The sequence below is a fragment of the Somniosus microcephalus genome, chromosome 25, assembly GCF_052327205.1.
Source record: "Somniosus microcephalus isolate GS21.2 chromosome 25, FLI_Smic_1.0, whole genome shotgun sequence".
In the NCBI taxonomy this organism is placed as follows: Eukaryota; Metazoa; Chordata; class Chondrichthyes; order Squaliformes; family Somniosidae; genus Somniosus; species Somniosus microcephalus.
Genome location: NC_141011.1, coordinates 48,146,195 through 48,172,016, shown reverse-complemented (window position 1 = coordinate 48,172,016; position 25,822 = coordinate 48,146,195). Strand labels below are relative to the sequence as shown.

The window sequence follows — 25,822 nt, the reverse complement described above, 5'->3', positions numbered from 1 at the left end:
ACGCTGGTCGGTGAGGAGGGTAAATCGTTTGCCTGCCAGGTAATGCCTCCAGCGTCGTACCGCCTCCACAATCGCTTGGGCCTCCTTCTTGACCGACGAGTGTCGGATCTCAGGGCCCTGTAGGGTCCTTGAGAAGAAGGCCACTGGTCTCCCCTCCTGGTTAAGGGTAGCGGCTAGGGCGAAGTCGGATGCATCGCTCTCCACTTGGAAGGGGATGGACTCGTCCACTGCGTGCATTGTGGCCTTGGCGATGTCTCCCTTAATGAGGGAGAAGGCTGCGCACGCTTCCTCCGTAAGGGGGAAGGATGTGGACTTCATGAGGGGTCTGGCTTTGTCTGCATAATTGGGCACCCATTGGGCATAGTAGGCGAAGAGCCCCAGGGTTCTCTTCAGAGCCTTTGGACAGTGGGGGAGGGGTAGCTCCATGAGGGGACGCATTCTTTCGGGGTCGGGGCCGATGACTCCGTTCTCTACTACACAGCCGAGGATGGCAAGGCGCGAGGTGTTAAACACACATTTCTCCTTATTGTAGGTGAGGTTCAGCCGTTGGGCCGTACGGAGGAATCTCTCCAGATTAACGTCATGGTCAAGCCGGTCGCGGCCGCAGATGGTAACGTTATCTAGGTAGGGGAACGTGGCGTGCAGCCCGTTCTGGTCAACCATCCGGTCCATCTCCCTTTGGAAGACCGAAACCCCGTTGGTGACGCCGAAGGGAACCCTAAGGAAGTGGTAGAGGCGGCCGTTCGCCTCGAAGGCTGTATACTGGCGGTCCTCAGGGCGGATAGGGAGTTGGTGATAGGCCGACTTAAGGTCGATGGTGGAGAATACCCGGTACTGCGCAATCTGATTGACCATATCAGATATGCGGGGAAGGGGGTATGCGTCCAGCTGGGTGTACCTGTTTATGGTCTGGCTGTAGTCGATGACCAGGTGGTTTTTATTGCCGGTCTTAACGACCACGACCTGGGCACGCCAGGGGCTGGTGCTCCCCTCGATGATGCCCTCCTTCAGGAGACGCTGCACCTCAGAGCTAATGAAAGCTCTGTCCCCGGCGCTGTACCGCCTGCTCTTGGTCGCGACGGGTTTGCAGTCGGGGGTGAGGTTAGCGAACAGGGAAGGTGGCGGGACCTTGAGGGTGGATAGGCCGCAGGTGTTACGCGGTGGGCGGTTTAAAGTCTGTTGGTTGTCGACTGTGAGTGGGGGGAGGGGTCCGCCGTATGCTAGCGTGACGCTTTGGAGGTGGGATTGGAAGTCTAGCCCTAGTAGGACGGCGGTGCATAGCTGGGGAAGGACGAGGAGTTTAAAATTTTTATACTCCGTACCCTTAACCGATAGGGTCACAACACAGTAGCCGCTGATGTCTGTGGCGTGGGATCTCGATGCCATCGAGATCCGGTTGCGCGTTGGCAGGACAGGGAGGGAGTAGTGGCTCACCGTGTCTGGGTGGATGAAACTCTCCGTGCTTCCGCTGTCGAACAGGCAGGTCGTGGCGTGGCCGTTTACTCTGATGTCCATCATTGACTTGGACAGGTGATGCGGGCGGGCTTGGTCCAGTGAGACGGAGGCTAGTGTATAGCTGAGTGAGTCGTTGTAGTCTGCGGGTGAGGCGGTAGTCGGGTCTAGAGGCACGGTGGCGGTCGAGCGTGGTGGGTAAAATGGCGTCTCCCACGAGGTTGGACAAAATGGCGGAGAAGATGGCTGCCCCCGTAACTCACATGAGGCACTGCTGATGTCGGTTGCCTGTATCAAAGATGGCCGCCCCCATGACTCACGTGGGGATGCTGGCCTCTGTTGCCTTGAAGGAAGATGGCCGCCCCCACAGCTCGCATGAGGCACTGCTGGCCTCTGATGATCCACCTCTGCAGGCCTTAGTGAAGTGGCCTTTCTTCATACAGTTTGAGCAGGTAGAGTTCCTGGCTGGGCAGCGCGACCTCGGGTGTTTCGCCTGGCCACAGAAGAAGGGCTCACTTGGGCGTTCAGAACTCTTAGCATGGATTTCTGAGGCACGCCGGATTCTCCCAGGTAGGCTTCGAAGCAGCTCAGCCAGTGTTCAAAGTCGAGGGCTGAGTTTGCTGCCTGTGGATTTAGATCCAGGTACGGTGGTCTGAGGGCTCGTAGCCAGGCAGGCTGCTGTGGCTGTTGTAGCTGGGCGTCTGGCTGGTCGCTTGGCTGGTCGTTTGACTGTCCAGGTGTCGACATTTTAAAATTTAGCCAATAAAATTGATATACCTATCAATTCATCCAATGAAAAGCGACGAGTTAAGAAAGTAACTATAGGTTTTTATTGGCTAAATAACAGAGCTCACCCTCGTGGGTGATCGGATCCAACAAGGAGGAATACCAGCCAGTCGACCACCTTTATACCTGGGCAGGTAGGTGGAGCCATGGGCGGAGTCAGCAGTGGTCAGCCCAGGTATAACAGCGTGACAAGAGGCGACCTCGTATAGTGATACAACAGTGTGAACAGTGATAACGATATAACAGTGATAACTATAGTGTAACGATAGTGAACGATAAAAGTGGTTTACCACAGGAATAACAGAATCATTAACAACAGCTGCTGTCTGAAAAAATGGGGGCAGTGATTATGATTTAAAATTGTTGAACTCAATGTTGAGTTCCTTGAGCTTACGGTGGCCAGAGAGAAGGCTCAAATCGGTGGCAAGGGTCCAGAATTTGTGGTAGGGTCTGAAGACAATGGTTTCAGTGTTCCTGGTGTTTAGCTGGCGGAAATTGCAGCTAAGTCAAGAATGGCTGTCAGACAAGCAGTTAGCGTATAGAAGATTAAGGGGCGATTTAATTGTTAGGAGTTGACAGGGTAGATAAAAACTATTTCCTCTTGTGGGGGAATCCCAAACAAGGGGGTATAACCTTACAATTAGAGCACGACCGTTCAGGGGTGATGTCGGGAGGCACTTCTTCATACAAAGTGTAGTCGAAATCTGGACCTCTCCCCTAAAAAGCTGTTGAGGCTGGGGGTCAATTGAAAATCTCAAATCTGAGATTGGTAGATTTTTGTTTGCTAAGAGTAATATGGGAAATGGAATCAAGATAGGTAAATTGAGTTGAAATACAGATCCACCATGCTCTACTTGAATGGCAGAACAGGCTCAAGGGGCTGAGTGGCCTACTCCTGTTCCTATTGACAACACAGAGTCACTGTCGGGGTCGAGAGAACTGATAGAGAGGTAGGGCTGCGTATTGTCAGTGTACATGCATGTACAAACTTGAGACCTCGGTTCTACGTTAAAGTTCTCCAGGCTTTTGGAGTGTGTGCACTCCATATTGGGCAAATGGAAACTATTACTTGGAATTCTTAACAGTTTGGTTTGGGGACCTTCCAAAGCGATGATGAGTTACAAAGAAACATAGAAGATAGGAGCAGGAGTAGGCCATTCAGCCCCTCGAGCCTGCTCCGCCATTCAATAAGATCATGGCTGATCATCGACCTCAACTCCACTTTCCCACCCGATCTCCATATCCCTCGATTCCCCGAGAGTCCAAAAATCTATCTATCTCAGCCTTGAATATACTCAAAAGACTCAGCATTCACAGCCCTCTGGGGCAGAGAATTCCAAAGGTTCACCACCCTCTGAGTGAAGAAATTCCTCCTCATCTCAGTCTTAAATGGCCGACCCCTTCTCCTTAGACTATGCCCCCTAGTTCTAGACACTCCAGCCAGGGGAAACAACCTCTCAGCATCTACCCTGTCAATCCCCTTCAGAATCTTGTATGTTTCAATGAGATCACCTCTCATTCTTCTAAACTCCAGACAGTATCGGCCCATTCTACACAATCTCTCATCATGGGACAGCCCTCTCATCCCAGAAATCAATCTAGTGAACCTTCGTTGCACTGCCTCCAAGGCAAGTATATCCTTCCTTAGACAAGGAGACCAGAACTGTGCACAGTGCTCCAGGTGTGGTCTCACCAAGGCCCTGTACAATTGTAGCAAGACTTCATTACTCTTATACTCCAACCCCCTTGCAATAAAGGTCAACATGCCATTTGCCTCCCTTATTGCTTGCTGTACCTGCATGCTAACTTTCTGTGTTTCTTGTACGAGGACACCAAAATCTCTCTGAACACCAACATTTGAAAGTTTCTCACCATTTAAAAATGGTGGAGTTATCCTCAGGGTGGACATTCTCAGAACAATAGCTTCCTCCTATATGATGTGCAACAGTTGCTTCCAAACCAGACAGAATAACAGAGTTCCCATAGTTACTGAGGAGCCCTTGTTTACATAGTCTGTAACAGACTCCCCAGAGTTATTTTCCATGCACAGACGAGATGCATAAAGTCCCCAGTGCAAGATATTTATTCTTCCTGAAAAAATTAGAAATGAACAGATAATTGGAGCAGAAAGTTATATTCTCAAGGCACTTTGCAAATTTGGGTGGCATTGCGCCAGGTCTGAGACTGGTACCTGTGGTATAATGACACTTTTACATTGCTCACATTGCCGCTCAAGTTCTATTCTGTGTTCCAAACCACCAAGGATATAGCCAGAATGGATGCTGCTTTATAGATCCGAGGGGAAAGATACCTGACCAAACTGGCTGCTCAAGGATACAAATTTCTGAAAGGACAGTATCTTAGTGATTCCGTGCCTGTGCCCCTCTCATCCCCGCCCTGTGTTTGACGCTGATCCTGTTTGTACATGAAGATTGAACTTCTCTCAAAGAATGAGGAATATCATACCTACGGTAGGTAGACTTAACAATTGATCAGCAAGCAAGTCCACCTTTTGATCAACTGTAGTGAACTTTATTTGCTTAGAACTGCAGAAACGTTTGATAAAAGACTAGTTACAGCCTAATCACAAGGTTGCGAATGTTATCCTAGAACAGTGCTAAAACCCCCTGGGTTATTAGCTATATCAAGAGATGTTAATCCAGCTTCTTTACATTGCTGGGGCTGGGCTCAGTAAAGTTTCGTGTCGGCAGTTCTTTGATTTATGTCTCAATGCTTGCTTCTACAAAAATATGCAAGTCAGCAGTAAAGAAACATTAAAGGAGCAGGACACAGTAATAGAAGTAATTCTGTGGCAAATTATTTGCCCTGTTAGCATTCCAAGCTTTTTTTTTAACTCCTACAATCTTCGCTCTGAGCCTAACAAGCTTATCCAGTGAGAGGTCTATGGGTGCACATACATGGATCTGTAAAGGTAGGAAAGAAAAATGTAATTCTGGGTTATATGCATCAGGAATATAAAAGCAAGCTGAATTTATTTATACAATATATTGGTTAAAACACAGCTGAAGTATTTCATGCAGTTCTAGGCATCCCATTATAGGAAGGAGCCCAGATCCATGGGAAGAGTACAGCAAACATTCATTAGGATTATACCAGGAATGAGAGATTAGGTTATGAAAATTAGGTGTTTTTTCAGTGGAACAGTGAGGATGTGATATTTTCAAAATTATGAAATGTTTTAAGAAAGTTAAACTTTTCTTTTTCTAGTGGTTGGTGAGTGGAGAGCAAGGAGGCATAGGCTCTGGATTATCAGTAAAAGAATGAAAGGTGAAATTAGAAATTCTTTCCACACAGAAATGCTTTAGCACAAATCGTTATTGAGGCAGAGAGAATATCATAATTTAGAGTGAATATTTTAAAAAGTACAGGAAAATGACATTTGAATAGTTAACAGCAACTTACATTTATATAGTGCCTTTAATGTAATGAAACATCCCAAGGCGTTACACAGGAGCGTTATCAAAAAAAAATTGACACAGCCATATAAGAAGGTGGTTAGGGCAGATGACCAAAAGCTTGGTCGAAGAGGTAGCTTTTAAGGAACGTCTTGGAGGAAAGAGAAGTGGAGAGGCGGTGTGATTTAGGGACTGAATTCCAAAGCTTCAGTTGCATAGTTAGCACATGCTCAGGTATGATGGGCCAAATGCCTTCCTTCTGTGCTGCAAATTCGGAGTTGCTGAATCATACAGACTGGAAAGATTGCAGGTGCAATCCGCGATGTGCTGTGATAGTTGAAGTCAGTGGGGGCAGCGGTAGGGGTGCATCAATTGACGTCAGCTTCCCTGGCTGAGAGAGGTATAAGTTGACAGGAGAACAATTAACAGCATGTGCATCTGTACAGGTATTGAGAGTGTGGACAGGATCGCAATGCCTTCACAGTCAAATAGCCTGCCAGCACTTACTGCCAAGCCTGGCACCTGATTTGCTGGAGGGTTACTGGCGGCCGGGAAACCATCGTTCAACAAAGAGTTGACGTCTTTGCCAAGGGACTAAATTTGCAAGGGGGGAGAAAAGGAAACAAACTCCTCGTCATTATTTGGGACAAAACTCTATACCCTAAAGAAAACCTGACATTTTAGATTGGGTGGTGATCCCTGAAAAGTACTTGGCTGAAGTCAACCAGAAACTCCGTTAACATCTTTGTTGATCATGTGAGGATTGACATTTCTTTTGTCCCTGAAGACCAATTTTTGGATTTGTCAATCAGTGTACCAACTTCCAGTGTGCATCAGCGCCCAATGATTTTTAGTCCGTCTCACCTTGACAGATGTGCAGAGACCAGCTGAAATCTTAAAAGAAGAAATCGCTATGTGTGTGCACAGACATTGTGCTTGTAGTTGTGTAGCATTTTTTTTCTTCAACCAAGTTCTGGTTTCTTCAGATCATCTAAGATAGGTCATAGTAAAGTCATGTTTCTTCATAAATCCTACATATTAATTTTGCAACCAGCGTACTTCCAAACTATTGAGTTGCTTTAGAGTTCAAGTGCACTGAGTGGCTTAGGTTTCTGAAGAACATTATATTTCATAATTTAACAAGTGACTCTGATATTTTTAGATACTAAATCCTGCCTTATTATTGTTCTCCAGTTAATGTTTGTGCTGATCTACTCGGGAACAAATCCCTATTAAGTACTTCCGATACCATTCATGTGCATTCAAAGTGAGCAGAGCCACTGGGTGCAGCAGATGGTGCTCGTCTGAGGGCGTGGTTTGTGTTGTAGTATTGTTGCTGATCTACATCATCTATTAACCAGTAGTGTTCATCAGATACAAAGTTTAAAAAAAAATCTCTCTTGCACCCACATTGAAGATTATGAAACAAAATTATATATTTTGTTTGCTTTTAGAAACAGTTTTGTCTTATCAGTAAAATATTTTGGTTGAAAGCTTTAATTCACTGCTCTTGTTAATTTGCTTTGTATTTAATAGAAGTTCAGGTATTCTGTTCTATCTATTAAATGTTATGTTCTGATTGAATCCAGAATATTTAGTCCCTTTCATATTTAAGCTTACAATGATTCTGGTTTTGAGTGGGCTGTTAGAAAGGTCTTTTTTGATGCTATCTGGGGAAGGGCATCCATATAGGCCAGCAAGTTTTAAAAAAACGCATTGTTGGCCTGTACAGGTAGGCAATGTCATTGCCTTGTGTGCATTGTAACACTGCAGCTGAAGGAGCTAAAGATAGTGGTAGCTTTATTATGTAAAGAACTGATTGGCATTCAAGTTAGTACCTATTATAGAGCTATTGAATTTGCTGCCCCTTCACAATGGAAACAAACTCAAAGAAGCCTTGTACAAGTTTAATTGACTGTGAGCAAGGATTTGCCTTTTGACTTTTTTTGTAAATTTTATGCTCACCAAGGTGAGGGATGTTGAACAGTTTGCATTTTTTGCAACCAGTATCTGCATCAAGCACTCCCCAGTTATATATATCATAGTTAGATGCAGAGCAAAGCTTCTTCTAATCCATCCCAACAATGTGCCTCAGCCTCAGATGACTCCTCCCTACTGCAACAGAGTAACATTTTTCCATTTTCCAACAACAACTCGCATTTGTATAGCACCTTTTATATAACGTAGTAAAACGTCCCAAGGCGCTTCACATTATCAAACAAAATTTGACACCGAGCCACATAAGGGGATATTAGGGCAGATGAGCAAAAGCTTGGTAAAAGAGGTCGGTTTTAAGGAGCGTCTTAAAGGAGAAAAGAGAGATGGCGAGATTTAGGAGGGAATTCCAGAGCTTAGGGCCTCGGTAGCTGAAGGCACGGCCGCCAATGGTGGAGCGATTAAAATCGGGGATGCGCAAGAGGCCAGAATTGAAGGAGCGCAGATATCGCGGATGATTGTAGGGCTGGAAGAGGTTATAGGGAGGAGCAAGGCCATGGAGGGATTTGAAAACAAGGATAAGAATTTTAATATCGAGGCGTTCCATACTAACTATCCTATGGCCTCTGAATTTAGCGCTAACTTGGAGGGAGTTGTGTACTGTGTGCCCACACCCACTAGCAACTGGATTGATGCTGCTAAACTTATTTCATGTAGGATTATTACAGCCAACAGACAGAAGTGACATTTCTCTTAAAAGCTTGATCTGAACATAGGATCCAGAAGAGTGTAATACACTGCACTACCCAGTTTCCTAGGAGTTTTCTTTTCTGTTGCCATTGCAGTATCAGGACAACAACGATCAAGCATCAGAAGAATTACAATCTACCTTGTAGGCTGCCACTGGTCATGATGTACACTTGATGGAGATCTGTGGCATCTTTTAGCACCAAACAAAATTTAGGTCTAGGGCGCCATTGAAGGTGCGGAGGTGATGTCCAATATACAGTACTGAAAGATGCCGGCAGTGGGAGCACTGCATGAGTGCAATCACCAACAGCTATTGTGGTTCTGCAAGCAAAGGCATGGTTTTCATTTGCTGGGGAGTCTAGAACCAGGGGTCACAGTCTCAGAATAAGGGGTCGGCCATTTAGGACTGAGATGAGGAGAAATTTCTTCACTCAGAGGGTTGTGAATCTTTGGAATTCACTACCCCAGAGGGCTGTGGATGCTCAATTGTTGAGCATATTCAAGACAGAGAGCGACAGATATTTGGATATTAAGGCAATCAAGGGATATGGGGAAGGTGGAGTGGAGATAGATGATCAGCCATAATCTTATTGAATGGTGGAGCATTCTCGAAGTGCCGAATGACCTACTCTTGGAGGAGCACAGAGATCTCGGGGGGTTGTAGGGCTGGAAGAGGCTACAGAGATAGGGAGGGGCAAGGCCATGGAGGGATTTGAAAACAAGGATGAGAATTTTAATATCGAGGCATTCCATACTAACTATCCTATTATTATTTCGTATGTTCTTATGTAGAATATCTGAACTTTGAGTCACCTGAGTAGGCTGCTAAAGTATAGTGATTGTGTATAAACAAAATACTTGAACAGGCTTTTTAAAAGCAGAGGAAACAAACCAATTTGCAAGACATTTCTGGATGCTCGGGTACTCTCTTAGCCTGTTTGAACTGCACTGAGATTGGTTAATCCGGGGCCTCTCAATACGTGCCCCTGAGCTGTCCAATGGAGCAGGAACTAATTTGCATAATTTGAACCCATTTTATTGGTGGTGATTTGCAAGCCCTGATCAGTGGCTCACCCTAGCATGCGTGCTAGTATTTGCTGCACAGCGCCCAGGCCCACCAATACATGTATTCGGCTGTCTAATCACAAGGAAGTCACAATGCTCCCAAAACATAGGCAAGCTTTGCTGCCAGGTGGACTGTAAAGGAAGAAAGAGAAGTGAAAGGTAGAGAAAAGGGGTGGATAATACATTAATGTGGCTTGGCTGTCCCCACAGCCTGTGTAACAGATTCAGCTTGCGTATTTTTTTTGCCTATATCTGATACCTTGCCTAAGTGCTCAGCCTGATCCTGTCCATATGCAACCTCATGTCCGGTCTGGTCTACTCCGCCACTATCCATTGTCCTCTGCCGCCTACTTTGATCTGCTCCATTGTTGTCCTCTGCTTCCTTGTTTGGTCTGTTCGCGCCGCCCCCCCCCGCCACTTCGTCCTCTGCTGCCTGTTTTATTCCACTTTGTTACTGTCTGCTGTCACCGTGCTTAATCTGTTCCACCACAGCCTGCACCACTCGTTGCATCCTGTGCTACTGGTCCCTGAAATTATTGCATCTTTTCCTGTTGGTTGCAATACATTGAGCTTCACAGCCTGAAAGATTGGTGAAGGCTGCTCCTTGATTGGTGGGGAAAAAGGGCTGCTCCTTCATTGGTCTAAATTCACCAATGAGGGAGCAGTCTTTTTCAATTCTACAGTCCCTGCAACCAACAAAGAAACATGTGAATAAGTGCATAAATAAAAATAAAATAACCTCCAGATCTTTGTACAGGAAACTTTCGATTTACCGGCACCTAAATAACCGGAAATCTCGGTTAGCCGGCAAAATTCAGGAGTAGGTTCAGGTAACTTTTATTACGTGCCTTCCTCCATTTGTTGCTGTGCAAGGGTGTGGCTGCAGCTGTTGCTAAGCTACAGAGACGCTTGCAACTTGTGGCCATTGTTTTGAAGCTGCAGGGTTTGTTGCTTTATACGGAGCTCTCAGCTCCGTATCTTTTACTATAGCATTCGGTTATCCGGAATTTTTGATGAACTGGCACCACGTTGGTCCCGTCCGTGCCGGATAAAAAAAAGTTTCCTGTCCTGTAGCTGAATAATGGGAGCTTGTGAGCTGAGATCACTGGATAATGGGCATAAGTGGGAACTGGAACTTTTTTGTTGGTGTATGCTGCCTTTACCCACTAGACTTGAGATATCCAAAACATGTACAATGGGCCAGATCATGCTCAAGAGTTCTCACTGTCTAGCTGCAAAGTCCTGGCCATTTTTCTTCATTTGCGCACTTAAGGTATGGCGGGCGGGGGGTTTGATTTCATAAGACAATGATGCTCCATTTTTTCCACCTGTGATTGTTCTCTCTCTCTCACATATATATATCAGTGTTTACGGGAACACTGCACAAAATGTCGCTGACACTCAAATCCTGTAATGTTTGGATTTTATTTTAATTCTAATCGTTATTCCGGGTGACCAAAGGCAGTTAAATCATATATGGCCCATTCATTTGTTGTGACACATTGATTCAGCCCCCTGTTATAAAAGAAAATTAGGTCTCCCTGCACGAGGGAGGGCCTGGCTTGACGCTTCTATTATGTTAGTTTTTAGAGGGAGGCAGTGCCTCGGGTATACAGCTCGTGGCACACAATTACACATCTCGGATTTGTCCAATGTTGACAGTTGTGATAATGACATGGTCTTGTATTCCCGCATCAGAAAATGTGAACATAGTGACATGAGTAGTCCATTCAGCCCCTCGAGCCTGTTGCACGATTCATTTAGATCATGGCTGATCTCTATCTTAACTCCATCCACCTGCCTTGGTTCCGTCACCGTAAAAATACACTTGCGAAACAAAAATCTATCAATCTCAGTTTTGAAGTTTTCAATTACGCTAGCCTCAACAGCCTTTAGGAGGAGAAAGCTTCAGATTTGAGTAGAGATCCAGTCCAGTGACCTTTCTGCCAGTAGTTCGAAACTGGATTGCACGCGGAAATTTGCTGCACTCCCGTCTTTAAATGCCGGCATTAATTGGGGCATGAAAGGTGCTATTTACGTCATAAGTTTCTTCTTATTAAATTGTAAGTAAGAAATGGTAACTTATCCCGATCCCTCTGAGTGCGGGATTAGCACGCTCTCAACCACGTTGATCCTTCTCTGAGCTGTCATGTGTTTGCCACCAGGTGGAGTGACATTCAATTAGTGAGCTGAAATACGGCAGTTTCTATGCCACATGCTACCGAGGAAACCAGGTCCAGCTGCAGATGGGTGGGAGCACACAGCCCAGTTCCTTCAGCCCACACACATTGATATTGGCAGCCTTGGTGTTGCACCAGGAGCACTATTCCACCTATTTATTTTTATCAAATTGTAGGCAATTCAAGAGATCTATATATCTTGCAGGTTGCTCGCTGTTGCATTGCACTATTGGAGACGACGGCTAACAATTCCTGCATAGCCTGAGGCATATAGCGCCTGTCATTTACTCACTGCATATAAAAGCCATGCAGAAAAGATTTCCATTGTACAGACCTACTAGACATCATGTAAAGTAGTAAAAGTTACGCTGTATGCTTGTTATAAGACAAACTGATTGCAAAAAATCCCCAAGTAAAATAAATAACCAGTTATCATTGTCTGATGCTCCCTAATGACTCGGTTGGTAAAGAGAGTGTGTGGCCCAGCTACGCCAACTGGAAGACCCCCGTTTGAATCCTGGTCTGTGCTGAGAGGGTTGATCTGAGCTGAGGTTGCAAAAAAAATGAAAATGCTGGAAATACTCAGCAGGTCAGGCAGCATCTGTGAAGAGAGAAAGAGAGTTAACGTTTCAGGTCGATGACCTTTTGTCAGCAACATTAACTCTTTCTCTCTCCACAGATGTTGCCTGAACGCCTCAGTATTTCCAGCGTTTTCTGTTTTTACAACAACAACTTGTATTTATATACTGTAGTGCCTTTTAGTGTAGTAAAACGTCCCCGGGCGCTTCACAGGAGCAGTTATCAGACAAAATTTGCCCCTGAGCCACATGAGATATTAGGGCAGAATAGAGGTAGGTTTTAAGGAGCATCTTAAAGGAGGAAAGAGAGGTCGAGATTTATTTCAGATTTCCAGCATCTGCGGTATTTTGCTTTTCTTTTAACAGTAGCCATGTTACAATTGGCCTGTGTCCCTGGGCTAGGAAGGGAAAATCTAGCTAGTGCTTGCTGTGCAATAATTTCTGCCAGAATGCATCTTTGTGTGGGCATCAGGTGAGCGTGGCCATGACGCCGCCCCACTGCTGACCAGTCTCCCAACCCTCTGAATGGATTTACACATGAAGAGTGGCCATTTGGGCAAGATCCATTTGGAAATGAGCCAGCACCTTCAGGAGCAGAGGGCAGAAGATTGGAAAGGAAATTTTAAAATATATCTTTCCAAGTACATACCGGCCCTGCAGCATTGTTGCCGATGAAAGCCCTGACTTTAGTGCCATCATTGTCTGGTCGATTAGGTGGTGCTGTTGCCTGCAAGAAATTATTTTCACCAGTACCTTGAGAGGCCGCACCGCTGCAGCAACTTAGCCAATTTTTATGGCCTTGGCGAGTGGGCTTGTCGATCATTGAGTTTCCACAGCCACCTTGAAAAATCCAGCAAGCAGAGTATACCTTGAAATCATGACTTTTATACAGCGACGCATGCGTAGTTATTTTAATGTTGTTCTGGTTGGGGTGGGGGATCACACAGCACTAGAGGCTAGGGTATTACAGAAGAACTTTGAACTCACTACATTAATGCACCATTACACAGAAAAGAAAAGAAAGACCTTGTGTTTGTATAGTGCCTTTCATGACCTCCGGATGTCCCAAAGCGCTTTACAGCCAATGAAATACTTTTGAAGTGGAGTCACTGTTGTAATGTAGGAAACGCAGCAGCCAATTGCGCACATTATGATAATGACCAGATAATTTTTTTTTTGTTACGTTGATTGAGGGATAAATATTGGCCAGGTCACCAGGGATAACTCCCCTGCTCTTCTTCAAAATAGTGCCATGGGTTCTATTACATCCACCTGAGAGAGCAGACGGGGCCTCGGTTTAACGCACCTCCGACAGTGTAGCACTCCCTCAGCACTGCACTGGAGCGTCAGCCTAGATTTTTGTGCTCAAGTCTCTGGAGTGGGACTTGAACCCACAACCTTCTGACTCCAAAGTGAGAGTTCTACCCACTGAGCCATGGCTGACACTACAAAGATGTGGAGTTGTGCTCTGTTTAGCTGTAAGAGTTAGTCTCTCCCCACACTGCTAGAATTTTTCTGTCTTTCTATTTAACCACTGAAACTTGCTGGCTTTCGTGAAACTTCACTCATTGCCTTTCTCACTGAACACTCTTTTTTCTGGAATTGCGTGTGTTGAGACAATTCAGTGTCAGTAAAATAAAATGACAACTTAGTAATATGAAAGAAAGAGAGAAATTGTAATTATTCAGCACCTTTCGCATCCTCAAGATGTCCCAAAACACTTTATAGCCAATGAATTACTTTTGGACTGTGGTTATGTAGGCAAACGTAGCAACCAATTTACACAAGCAAGATTCTACAAATAGCACCGAGAAAATTGACTAGACAAAGCTACTAGGTACGGTAGTGTAGTGGTTATGTTACTAAACTAGTAATCCAGAGGCCTGGATAAGTAATCCAGAGAACGCGAGTTCAAAACCCTCTGTGGCATTTTGATAATTTAATTCTACTTTCGCTAATGTCCTTTAGGGAAGGAAACTTGCCATCAATACCCAGTCTGGCCTATATGTGACTCCAGTCCCACACCAGCATGGTTGACTCTTAACTGCTCTCTGAAGTGACCTAGCAAGCCAATCAGTTGTCAATCTCCTTGCAGTACTTCAAGGAGAAGCCCACCACCACCTTGTAGCAAATAGGGATGGGTAATAAATGCCTGCCTGGCCATCAGTGTCGACACTTCAAGAATGAAATCTTTTTTGGTGGCTTTGGTTGAAGGATGAATGTTGGCCAGGACACTGGAAGAACTGCTCCTCGAAAAAGTACCATGGGATCTTTTACTCCCACCTGAACAGGCAGGTGGGACCTCAGTTTAATGTCTCATCCGAAAGATGGCACCTCCAACAATGCAGCACTCCCTCAATCCTGACTACGGCACTGAAATATCAGCTTAGATTATGGGCTCGTCTATTCTTCAACTCCCAACCTTCTGACTCAGCGGTGAGAGTTCTACCAATGGAGTCAAGTTACAATTTCTGAGTTCCTTCATTTAAAAAAAGGCCATGCACACAGCAATTAGCACATCTGAAAATAATCTTGTGTGCTCATTTGCACCCCAGTATCTTTGAACTTGTTTTTTCTGGGAAGCCCAGCATTTCCACAAGTACAACAATAGATTCCACTGTGGACTGGTCAAATTCCACCTTGCATTGAACAAACTCTCAAATGGCCATGAAGTTCTTGCTGTTTCAGAACTAACTCACAATGTGACGAGTGTTGTGAGTGAGGGCAAATTGACAGAGGTGTATATTCTGTTGCATGGAATGCAGCTCTTGTGCCCACTATGAAATGGTGTTCACAGAAGTGCACTTGACCATAATCTGCATCATTCTAATTTCCATGCTGCTTGTTAAAGGGGAGGGTTAAGATACAGCTATGAAAGCACCGGAGGAGAAGAGAGGAAAGAGAAATTCATCAAAATTCTTGATTCTTTTTGGAATTGGGAAAAATTTAAGAGCAAAGGTTGATGCAAAATGCATTATTTCGTATTATGATAGAATTTTATATTGAGTTTGAAAGTGATTTAGTTAAATCCAAAACTAGGGTCTTAATTCTAAACAAAGCAAACTACGTAGGTATGAGGGGGCGAGTTGGCTAAGGTAGATTGGGAAACTATATTAAAAGGTATGACGGTAGACAAGCAATGGCTAGCATTTAAAGAATTAATACATAATTTACCACAAAAACCCCACAGGAAAAGTGGTCCAGCCGTGGCTAACGAGATGTTAAATATTGTACAAGAGCAAACTGAACCTATTTAGCTTTAACGTGCTCAATTTTATTTTTGTAATGTGTTCCCAGAACCTCCCAGATAAAAGGAAGAGGCTTATAATGTTGTCAAAAAGAGAAGTAAGCCTGAGGATTGGGAGGATTTTAGAATTCAGCACAGGAGGACCGAGAAATTGATAAAGAAAGGGAAAAAATAGAATGAGAGTAAACTAGCGAGAGACATAAAAACAGACTGTAAAAGCTTCTATAGGTACGTAAAAAGGAAAAGATTAGCGAAAGTAAATGTGGCTGAGACAGGAGAAATTATAATGGGGAATAAAGAAATGGCGGAGAAATTAAACATACTTTGGGCTGGATTTTCATTGAGCAGTCGGGTAGGAGGCAGGACTACAACTTTTGGGGTTGTAGTCCCGCCTCCATCGAGTTCTAGCCAACCCACGTGATTTTGACATGATTGACCTTGTTGAGCCCGCCCAGCGGGCTCAGCAGGCCAATTAAGGGCCACCCGGCAACAGGTGACGTCACAGATTGATGTTTCATCTGTCAAGACCTTTTGACAGATGAAATATCAGCATTCGACAGCTGTTTGAAGCTGTCAAACACTGACAATCTGTACTCCAGGTTAATTCCTTCCTCTCAGGATGATTTAGGGATCTCCCCGGAACAGAAAGCTGAATGCTGCAATTTTTGACAGCTCGCAGCCATTCTGCTTTCTGTGCCGGTGAGATGAGGGACTCCCGAGACCTGAAGGAAGGAAGGCTGTAAAGGTATGTAAAACTTCTTTAAACACTTTACACACACCAAACACACTTACCTTTGCACTCATGCACCCATCACTCACCTGAACACCGGACATCTCGACCCCTCCAAGCCCTTCATCCTGACGGCCCGCCTCCTCTAACTTGGCATGGTTTGGAGCCGTCGGGAATCCCACACTTCAACATTAAAAATCGGGATTAGGCTTAAAAACTGCCTGTTAACAGGCAGTTAATTGGCACTAATCCCCTTCCCGCTTCGGGGAGGCGGGTCAAAGTGCGGGACGGGTACCCGCCTCCTTTGAAACTGGCATGGAGGCGGGTTGGGGGCGGGATGGGTTCGTGCCCCCCATTTTGGGATTTTAACCCCCCACACGCCTCCAATCCCGCCTCCATGGCCCAATGAAAATCTTGCCCTTTGTGTCTGTCTTCACGGAAGAAGACGCAAAAAACTTCAAGGGAATATAGACAAGCTAAGTGAGTGGGCAAGAACATGGCAAATGGAATATAATGTGGAGAAATGTGAAGTTATCCACTTTGGTAGGAAAAATAGAAAAGCAGAGTATTTTGTAAATTGTGAGAGATTGGGAAATGTTGGTATTCAGAGGGACCTGGGTGTCCTTGTACAAGAATCACAAAGTTAGCATGCAGGTACAGCAAGCAAATGGCATGTTGGCCTTTATTACAAGAGGATTTGAGTATAAGAGTAAAGACGTCTTACTGCAATTATGTAGGGCCCTGGTGAGACCACACATGGAGTATTGTGGACAGTTTTGGTCTCCTTACCTAAGGAAGGATATACTTTTTTTTTAATTCATTGATGGGATGTGGCGTCGCTGGCTGGCTAGGCCTGCATTTAGTGCCCATCCCTAGTTGCCCTTGAGAAGATGGCGGTGAGCCGCCGCCTTGAACTGCTGCAGTCCATATGGTGTAGCGGGAGTGCAACGAAGGTTCACCAGACTGGTTCCGGGATGGGGGAGATTGTCCTATGAGGAGAGTTTGAGTAGACTAGACCTACATTCTCTAGAGTTTAGAAAAGTGAGAGGTGATCTCATTGAAACATAAAAAATTCTTACAGGGCTTGACAGGGTAGATGCTGAGAGGTTGTTTCCCCTGGCTGGGGAGTCCAGAACCAGGGGTCACAGTCTCAGTATAAGGGGTCGGCCATTGAGGACTGAGATGAGGAGGAATTTCTTCACTCAGAGGATGGTGAATCTTTGGAATTCTCTACTCCAGAGGGCTGTGGAGCCTCAGTCGTTGAGTATATTCAAGACAGAGATCGATAGATTTTTGGATATTAAGGGAATCAAGGGATATGGGGATAGTGCAGGAGAGTGGCGATGAGGTAGAAGATCAGCCATGGTCTTATTGAATGGGGGAGCAGGCTCTTAGGGCCAAATGGCCTACTCCAGCTCTTATTTCTTATGTATTTACGGCTGCCTTTTTTTGTCCGATTGTGGTAACACCAAACCTTTTTTGCCACTTTTCTGTTTGGCACTGCCCACTTAGAGCCCAAAAGAAAATTTAGATAAGATAAATAGTCTTGATCTCTAATTTTCATTTAACTAATCCTTTGTTCTTTACAAAAGAGTGACATAAATTATTCAACTTTTTGAGGTTTCTTTGCCTGTTTTAATATTGCGCTTTGTGTTTCTTATAACGTGCTTGATAATTTAGTGGGAGTTCAGTGCACTGCTAAATGGCAGAGGTTTTGTGAGAATGTACAGCAAAGCACTGAAAGCTTAAACCTTTCAGTAATCTTTTCTTTGTGGTTGTAATTTGTGGTTCAGATAGTGTAACATTTAAGCTTGCTGTCGCTGATGCCAAATGAGAGAGACAGTTGCGTTTTAGCTAAAAGAAGGAAAAGCTCACTACGACAATTAGTCAGCTTTTTATGTTTACCCATTCTTCAGATAATTTCATTTCCACCCTTTTGATTGAAGCGTTTTGATCTGTAGATTTACCAACTCACCAAAAGGCACTGTTCACTGATGGTTTCTGTCTTGATGGAATCAATCTTTGCTTTTCCAAAGATTCAAAATATGTACTCCCTCACTTACCCCCCTCCCTCCCTCTCAACAAAAGAGCAAGGTTAATGCCTACATTTGTTTTGGATAAGCACGCATGTGATAATTGCACAAATTTCCTTGCCACGCTTTTGTCACCTAAAGACCATTTTGTTGATGTCTGTAAGTGGAACTAAATGGATATTATACAATATTAAAAACATGATGAAATGTCTAACTATACACTAACTGTTCAAATGCTTTATTGAATATTGTTTCAATTTAAATATTACTTCAGTGGATCTGTTGATCTTTTTAAAAATTGTAACCATGTGCCATATGGAAAAAATAAAGGCTAATGCCCCAAAGGCAATCAACTATCTGTACAGTGATCACAGTGATAAAGCTACTAATTAGATCCCATGATGATAGTAATATTAATTTAACAGCAATGGTCGTATCACTTTACTATCCCCCTTAATAACTATTTCCATGAGTCATTAGGGGTTATATTCAATGATTTACTGAACGCTGTACTATAAAGTGAAGTGGAAGCGGTGCTTCATGCTTAGGGAAATTACATATTTGGGGTATAACTGTGCTGAATACTTTAAAAACAGAATTGCTAATGCAGTTTGCCCTTGATCACCAATCTCTAAGACAATGCACAAATCTCCATATAAAGTTGATCTTCAGTTGTATTTTGTTTACTTTTTATGCTGTTTGAAGCAGTGGTCGACAGATCAGACGACCGCTGATATTTATTTGGTACAAAAATATGCTGATTTGGTGACCTGGAAAAATGGAACAATTGTGCCTCGTGTAGTACATGGATATGCAGGTGTTTAGCCTGGGGCAGTTTTTTGTCATTTTCTTGGAATCATTTTTCAGACCCATTGGTGGTCAAGTTTTAGAACAAAAACCTGCCTAAATACAATGGAAAGTCTGCTGTTAAATAGCGTAGCGCACAGAATACTGCCGCTGTATTAATTCTGACTTTTTTGGTACTTGTGCAGGAACTAGTAACACGGGTAATATAGTGAGTCTAGTTTAAGATCCTTACAGATTGAGTTAAGAATATCCTCAAATGTAAAGTTCTGCATGTATTAAGGAAAACTGGATGGCACACATATTCCATGACTGGTGTTGAAATAGGTAAGGATGACGTTGAAAGAGATCGAGGAGTCTTAATGCTCAACATGTCTAACCAATACATTAACAATAAAACCAATAGTATGTTGAACTACAGGAAACTCTCGATTTACCGGCACCTAAATAACCGGAAATCTCTGTTAACCAGCAAAATGCAGGAGCAGGTTCAGGTAAGTTTTACTTCATATTAGTGGCCGTTCCTGGATCTGTGGCTGTGTAACCGGGGTTCCTGCACCTGTTGCTAAGCAACAGGGACGCCTGGATCTTGTGGCCAGGGTTCCTGCACCTGTTGCTAAGCAACAGGGAAGCCTGGATCTGTTGCTGTGTACGGGGCTCTCGTACCTTTTACTATACCTCTCTGTAATCCGGACTTTTTGATAAACTGGCACCACGCCGGTCCCGCCGTTGCCGGATAAAAAAGAGTTTCCTGTATATATAGATACAATAGTAGGGGACAGGAAGTTGTGTGGACAGGCTGGATGGACCAAAGGGTCCTTTCCTGTCTGTCATTGTGTGTATGTTTGTAGACTAAAAATCAGAAGAAGTCATGATCAAAATATATAGTTTGTTCAACTTCTTTCTCCTCCCTGCCCCTCACTTCCCTGGTCACGTCATCTTGAGTGCTGTGACCAGTTCTAGTCACCTAAACACAAGGGAAGTATTGCAGGGAAGAGCCACAAGAATGTCAGAGTTCTGAGATTTGAGGAAAGACTAGAGAAACTTGGGACTATTCACCCTTGAAAGAAGGCATCAAAGAGGTGATCTAATAGAGGTACATATAGAGTAGTAAATGGTATGCCAAAAATAAATCCAGAACATTAATTTATTTTACATTTGTGAGAGTAGGACGAAGGGGACACGAGCTCAAATTACTAAACAGAAAACTAGGGATTGATATCAGGTAGTTGTTCTTCAGACAAGAGTAATCAATCCCAGGAATGGACTCCCAGATAGAGTAGTGGAGACAAAAACCTAGGAATCGTTTAAGAACGAAATGGTTGTTACAGTGGGGGTATTTTAGGGTCTTTCTGGATGGATGAACTAAGATGGGCCAAATGGCCTTCCTCATCCATAATTATTTTGTGAATTGATAATTTTGTTTTCTTGGTCTTCTTAACTCACTCCTTCCATGTCTGTTTATACTTGTTCAGGAGAGGTACTTAAATTGGAGGTTGTCTTTCACCTAGGCAACCTTCTGCGTGGCTAAATCATACATTCTGTTGAAAAATAATTATAATTAAATGCTTTTTTTAGGCTAAACTTCCAGAATTGAAGCCTCTTCCCCTGTCCACCGGTGAGATGGTAACTGAACACGAGGAGCTGGTTTGGACGCCAGGTGTCAATGATTGTGACCTTCTGATGTACCTGAGAGCAGCCAGGTGAGAATGTGCTTCTAGCTTGATCCCTCTAGTCAACACTTTCAGAGAACACAAATGCTTTGATATCTTGGAAATACTCAAGCGAGGAAAAAAATAAACATATATATTCTTGATAATTGCATTTTGCTAAATATGGGTTGAATAGTAGGTTAGTTTAATTTTAAGGTTCCAACAAGCTTTTTTTTTTTAGTTTTCCCCCACCTACACAATTTTGGAGTGTTCACCCCCTTCCCACCCTCCCCCAATACCACACAGTGTTCTATCAACAAGAAAGTGAACAGGCAAAGTGATTTTGGCCTTTGCCCATACCCGTCTGCATCCATTTGGAACTAAGGGCATGAAAGACTTTAGTCAGACAATTATATCCCGCACTCTGCAGAATTGGATTGCTTCCATCTTGCAGAAGAGAGGGGGCCCTGTCCCATTGTACAGAAGTCATGTATTCCATCTCGGGCATAATCAATGATTGTACCTGAGAGCAGCCAGGTGAGAATGTGCTTATCGCTTGATCCTGCTAGTCAACACTTTCAGAGAACACAAATTATTTGACATCTTGGAAATACTCAAGTAGACCTTATGTCCACTTTTAGGCAAGCAGGGAGTAGCATTTACAGTGGTCATTATAGATGGTGATTGCTCTCCAAACAAGGCCAAACCTCTAGTAATAGGAATCAGAAGGATGGAAGGGAGGGGCAGGGAGGAGAAAGAAGTTGAACAAAGCAAAAGAAATGCAACAGTGAGATTGGATGGTGAAGTAGTGGACATTCCTTTAGAGAAAGCTATTTTAGTATAGCAGGGCTTAGTTGGTAAATGTACTACTCAGTGTGGAACTGAACAATACAGATGAGAAGGTTCTGGATTCAATACTTGGTCTGTACTGAGTTGGCTGATTTGTTAGGCAAATGGTAGGGGAGCTACAATTGGCTTCAGGGCCCCTGGGCATGCAAGGAGTAGGGGAACATCTAGGGTTCTCGTGCCTGATCTCTATCCACTGACCCCGCTGTGTTTAGCTTTGATGCGTTCTGTGGTAAAATAGTCTGCTGACATTTCCTGTCTAGTTTAACACATGGAACAATGGGCGTTTGGGTTGAGTACCAATGCAAAGATCTGCTAGTGCTTGAAGAACATTAGCACAGTAGGATCAAATCCTTCAGGAAAGGAGGGGGAAAGAAACAAAGTTACAGGGCAGTTTCCCATGCGGTAACATCCAAATCTCAAATGGGTTGTCAGGCATTAAGTGGGCACTCAACACTTCCCCATAGAGCGAAATAATGAGAAAAAAAATAATTCCCTGAGTCACCCAGGTCCCTTTTGTACATCGAGTGCCTGACTTAAAAATTTCGTTAGCAGAGGCTTAAAAATTTCATTAGCAGAGGCTTGGAAATTGGTGTCCTGCCACTGCCTTGTCTCGGGAATGGTCTCAGATGTGGGGACCAGAAAACAAAGAGGAAAACAAAAAATTTGGACCATATACAGGAAACTCTTTGGTATCCGGCACTGACGAGACCGGGATGGTGCTGATTGTTTAAAAATTCCAGATAACGAAGAAGGGACATGGAGTGACAATGGCCCAAGGTACGAGAGCCCCGTTCCACAGGCCCAGGTGCCGGAGCCCCGTTCCACGGGCCCAGGTGCCGGAGCCCCGTTCCACGGGCCCCGGCGCCGGAGCCCCGGTCCGCCGGAGCCCCGGTCCACGGGCGCCGGAGCCCCGGGCCACGGTCCACGGGCGCCGGAGCCACGGTCCACGGGCGCCGGAGCCCCGGTCCACGGGCGCCGGAGCCCCGGTCCACGGGCCCCGGAGCCCCGGTCCACGGGCCCCGGCGCCGGAGCCCCGGTCCACGGGCCCCGGCGCCGGAGCCCCGGTCCACGGGCCCCGGTGCTGGATCCATGATTACATGGCAAAAGGTACGAGAACCCCGGTTACACAGCCATAAATATACAGTGTACGGACGCCTCAAAACCTACTCCAGAATTTTGCCAGTTATTAGAGAATTCCGGATAATTAGGTGCCGTTTAAATGAGCGTTTCCTGTAGTTTGGTTAGACACAGCTTGTAATTGTCATACAAAACCTCTTGTGTTCCTTCTTGCTATTATGTTGCTTTCAAATTGCTAAATTAAGCAACAGTTTGAATGGGCTGCATTTTGTCGAGAATTGATGGAAATTGTTGAACCTTTCAAATGTTTATATCTCATAGCTTTATTCCAATGCTGTGTACCCCTTATTTCATACCCTATAAAACAAAGTCAAACGAACTAAATCTGCTCACTTTAATTAATTAAAAATATTATATAGAAATTGTCGAGACTATATGGAAAGCAACTGTAGAAATGATTTTTAAGATTGAGTAAGCTATTATAACTTGAAAACACTTAGAAAGGAAAACAGTCCCTATTCAGTTGATTAATTGTTGTACCGAATATATGTAAAGACTTAAAATACTTAACCAGTTTGGATAATGATGTAGTAAACGTATGTGTTTTCCATAGTGAGTCACATAGATGTGTAAGTGGAAGTCCGAGGGCGGTGGGGGTCTGGAACTCACTGCCTCAAAGGGTGGTAGAGGCAGAAACCCTCATCACATTTAAAAAGTACTTGGATATGCACTCCAAGTGCCGTAACCTACAGGGCGACGGACCAAGAGCTGGAAAGTGGGATTAGGCTGGATCGCTCTTTTTCCCCAGCACAGACATGATGGGCCGAATGGCCTCCTCTGTGCTGTAGATTTCTCTGATTCTATGAAGATCTGTCAGTTATGTTGATAAAATAATATTTGCTCAGTTGCTTGACTAATTGTGAAATGAACAACTTGGCCTGATACAGGTACAGTAGAATTAACCTATCTTAAGCTGAAAACTAGAAGGGTTGCTAAAGTTTCAGTTGAATAATTTTTGTAGCCTTAAGAATGTACTTATTTCCTATTTTGATCATTTATTTGAAATATGAATTTAAGGTTTGCATTCAGAACAATACAAAATGTGTTTCCGTGCAGGAGTATGGCCGCCTTTGCAGGGATGTGTGATGGTGGATCTACAGAAGATGGCTGTCTTGCAGCATCTCGCGATGACACTACAGTAAATGCATTAAATACTGTAAGTTTCCTACACGTTGGACAATTTACTGTGTCCCAGGAGTGATTAACATAGAAACATAGAAGATAGGAGTAGGCCATTCGGCCCCTCGAGCCCGCTCCGCCATTTAATGAGATCATGGCTGATCATCCAAATTCAGTACCCTGTCCCTGCCTTCTCCCCATATCCCTTGATCCCTTTAGCCTCAAGAAATATATCCAACTCCTTCTTGAATATTTTTAATGAATTGGCCTCAACTGCCCTGTGTGGCAGAGGTAAAATTTTGGAGTCCATTATTAAGGAGACAGTAACAGGACATTTGGATAATAATTTAATAGGACAAAGTCAGCATGGTTTTATGAAGGGGAAGTCATGTTTGACAAATTTGCTGGAGTTCTTTGAGGAAGTAACATATAGGGTGGATAAAGGGGAACCAGTGGACGTAGTGTATTTAGACTTCCAAAAGGCATTTGACAAGGTGCCACACAAGATTATTGCTTAAGATAAAAAATCACGGGATTGGGGGTAATATTCTGGCATGGATAGCGGATTGGCTATCTAACAGAAGGCAGAGAGTTGGGATAAATGGTTCATTCTCAGACTGGCAATCAGTAACTAGTGGTGTTCCGCAGGGGTCAGTGCTGGGTCCCCAACTCTTTACAATCTATATTAACGATTTGGAGGAGGGGACCGAGTGTAACATATCAAAGTTTGCAGATGATACTAAGATGGGAGGGAAAGTAGTGAGTGAGGAGGACATAAAAAACCTGCAAGGGGACATAGACAGGCTAAGTAAGTGGGCAGAGATTTGGCAGATGGAATACAATACTGGAAAGTGTGAGGTTATGCACTTTGGCAGGAAAAATCGTAGAGCAAGTTATTATCTTAATGGCAAGAAACTGGAAAGTACTGAAGTACAAAGGGATCTGGGGGTCCTGGTGCACGAAACTCAAAAAGTTAGTATGCAGGTGCAGCAAGTGATTAAGAAGGCCAATGGAATGTTGGCTTTCATTGCTAGGGGGATAGAATATAAAAATAGGGAGGTATTGCTTCAGTTGTACAAGGTATTGGTGAGACCGCACCTGGAATACTGCATACAGTTTTGGTGTCCATACTTAAGAAAAGACATACTTGCTCTCGAGTCAGTACAAAGAAGGTTCACTCGGTTAATCCCGGGGATGAGGGGATGGACATATGAGGAGAGGTTGAGTAGATTGGGACTCTACTCATTGGAGTTCAGAAGAATGAGAGGCGATCTTATTGAAACATATAAGATTGTGAAGGGGTTGGATCGGGTGGATGCGGGGAGGATGTTCCCGATGATGGGTGAAACTAGAACTAGGGGGCATAGTCTTAGAATAAGGGGCTGCTCTTTCAAAACTGAGATGAGGAGGAACTACTTCACTCAGAGGGTGGTAGGTCCATGGAATATGCTGCCCCAAAAAGCTGTAGAAGCTACATCATTACATAAATTTAAAACAGAAATAGACAGTTTCCTAGAAGTAAAGGGAATTAAGGGTTACGGGGAGCGGGCAGGAATTTGGACATGAGTCTAGGTTCGGATCGGACATGGCCCTGTGGGTAGCAGAGCGGGCCCAGGGGCCGTGTAGCCTGATCCTGCTCCTATTTCGTGTGTCTAATTCTGTTGGATTCAGGAGATGGTTCTGTGATAGTAGATTGGCAGTTAGGATCAGATCAGCCATGATCTTATTGAATGGCGGAGCAGGCTCGAGGGGCCGATTGGCCTACTCCTGCTCCTATTTCTTATGTTCTTATGTTAATTGCACAGGTTCACCACTCTCTTGGTGAAGAAATTCCTCCTCATCTCAGTCCTAAATGGCTTACCCCTTATCCTTAGACTGTGACCCCTGGTTCTGGACTCCCCTGCCATTGGGAACATCCTTCCTGCATCTAGTCTGTCTAGTCCTGATAGAATTTTATAAGTTTCAATGAGATCCCCTCTCATTCTTCTAAACTCCAGCGAATATAAGCCTAATCAACCCAATCTCTTCTCATACATCATTCCTGCCATCCCAGGTATCAGTCTGGTGAATCTTCGTTGCACTCTCTCCA

At 44.3% G+C, this 25,822-nt stretch overlaps 1 protein-coding gene across 9 annotated transcripts in view; it reads left to right on the top strand.

The window, feature by feature from the left end:
- rerea (arginine-glutamic acid dipeptide (RE) repeats a) overlaps window positions 1–25,822 on the top strand; it is a 527,918-nt gene that overhangs the window by 330,045 nt on the left and 172,051 nt on the right. For 8 of the 9 annotated variants that reach the window (XR_015073572.1, XM_085967345.1, XM_085967342.1 and 5 more), the window contains 2 exons: window positions 20,555–20,679; window positions 23,671–23,770. Coding sequence is in view for 8 of the 9 variants with exons in the window: in XM_085967345.1 (XP_085823471.1) it covers window positions 20,555–20,679; window positions 23,671–23,770 (225 nt within the window). In the remaining variant the exon portion in view is untranslated. Of the gene's footprint in view, window positions 1–20,554; window positions 20,680–21,147; window positions 21,166–23,670; window positions 23,771–25,822 lie in introns of those variants that run through there. The other variant, XM_085967349.1, reaches the window with a different exon arrangement.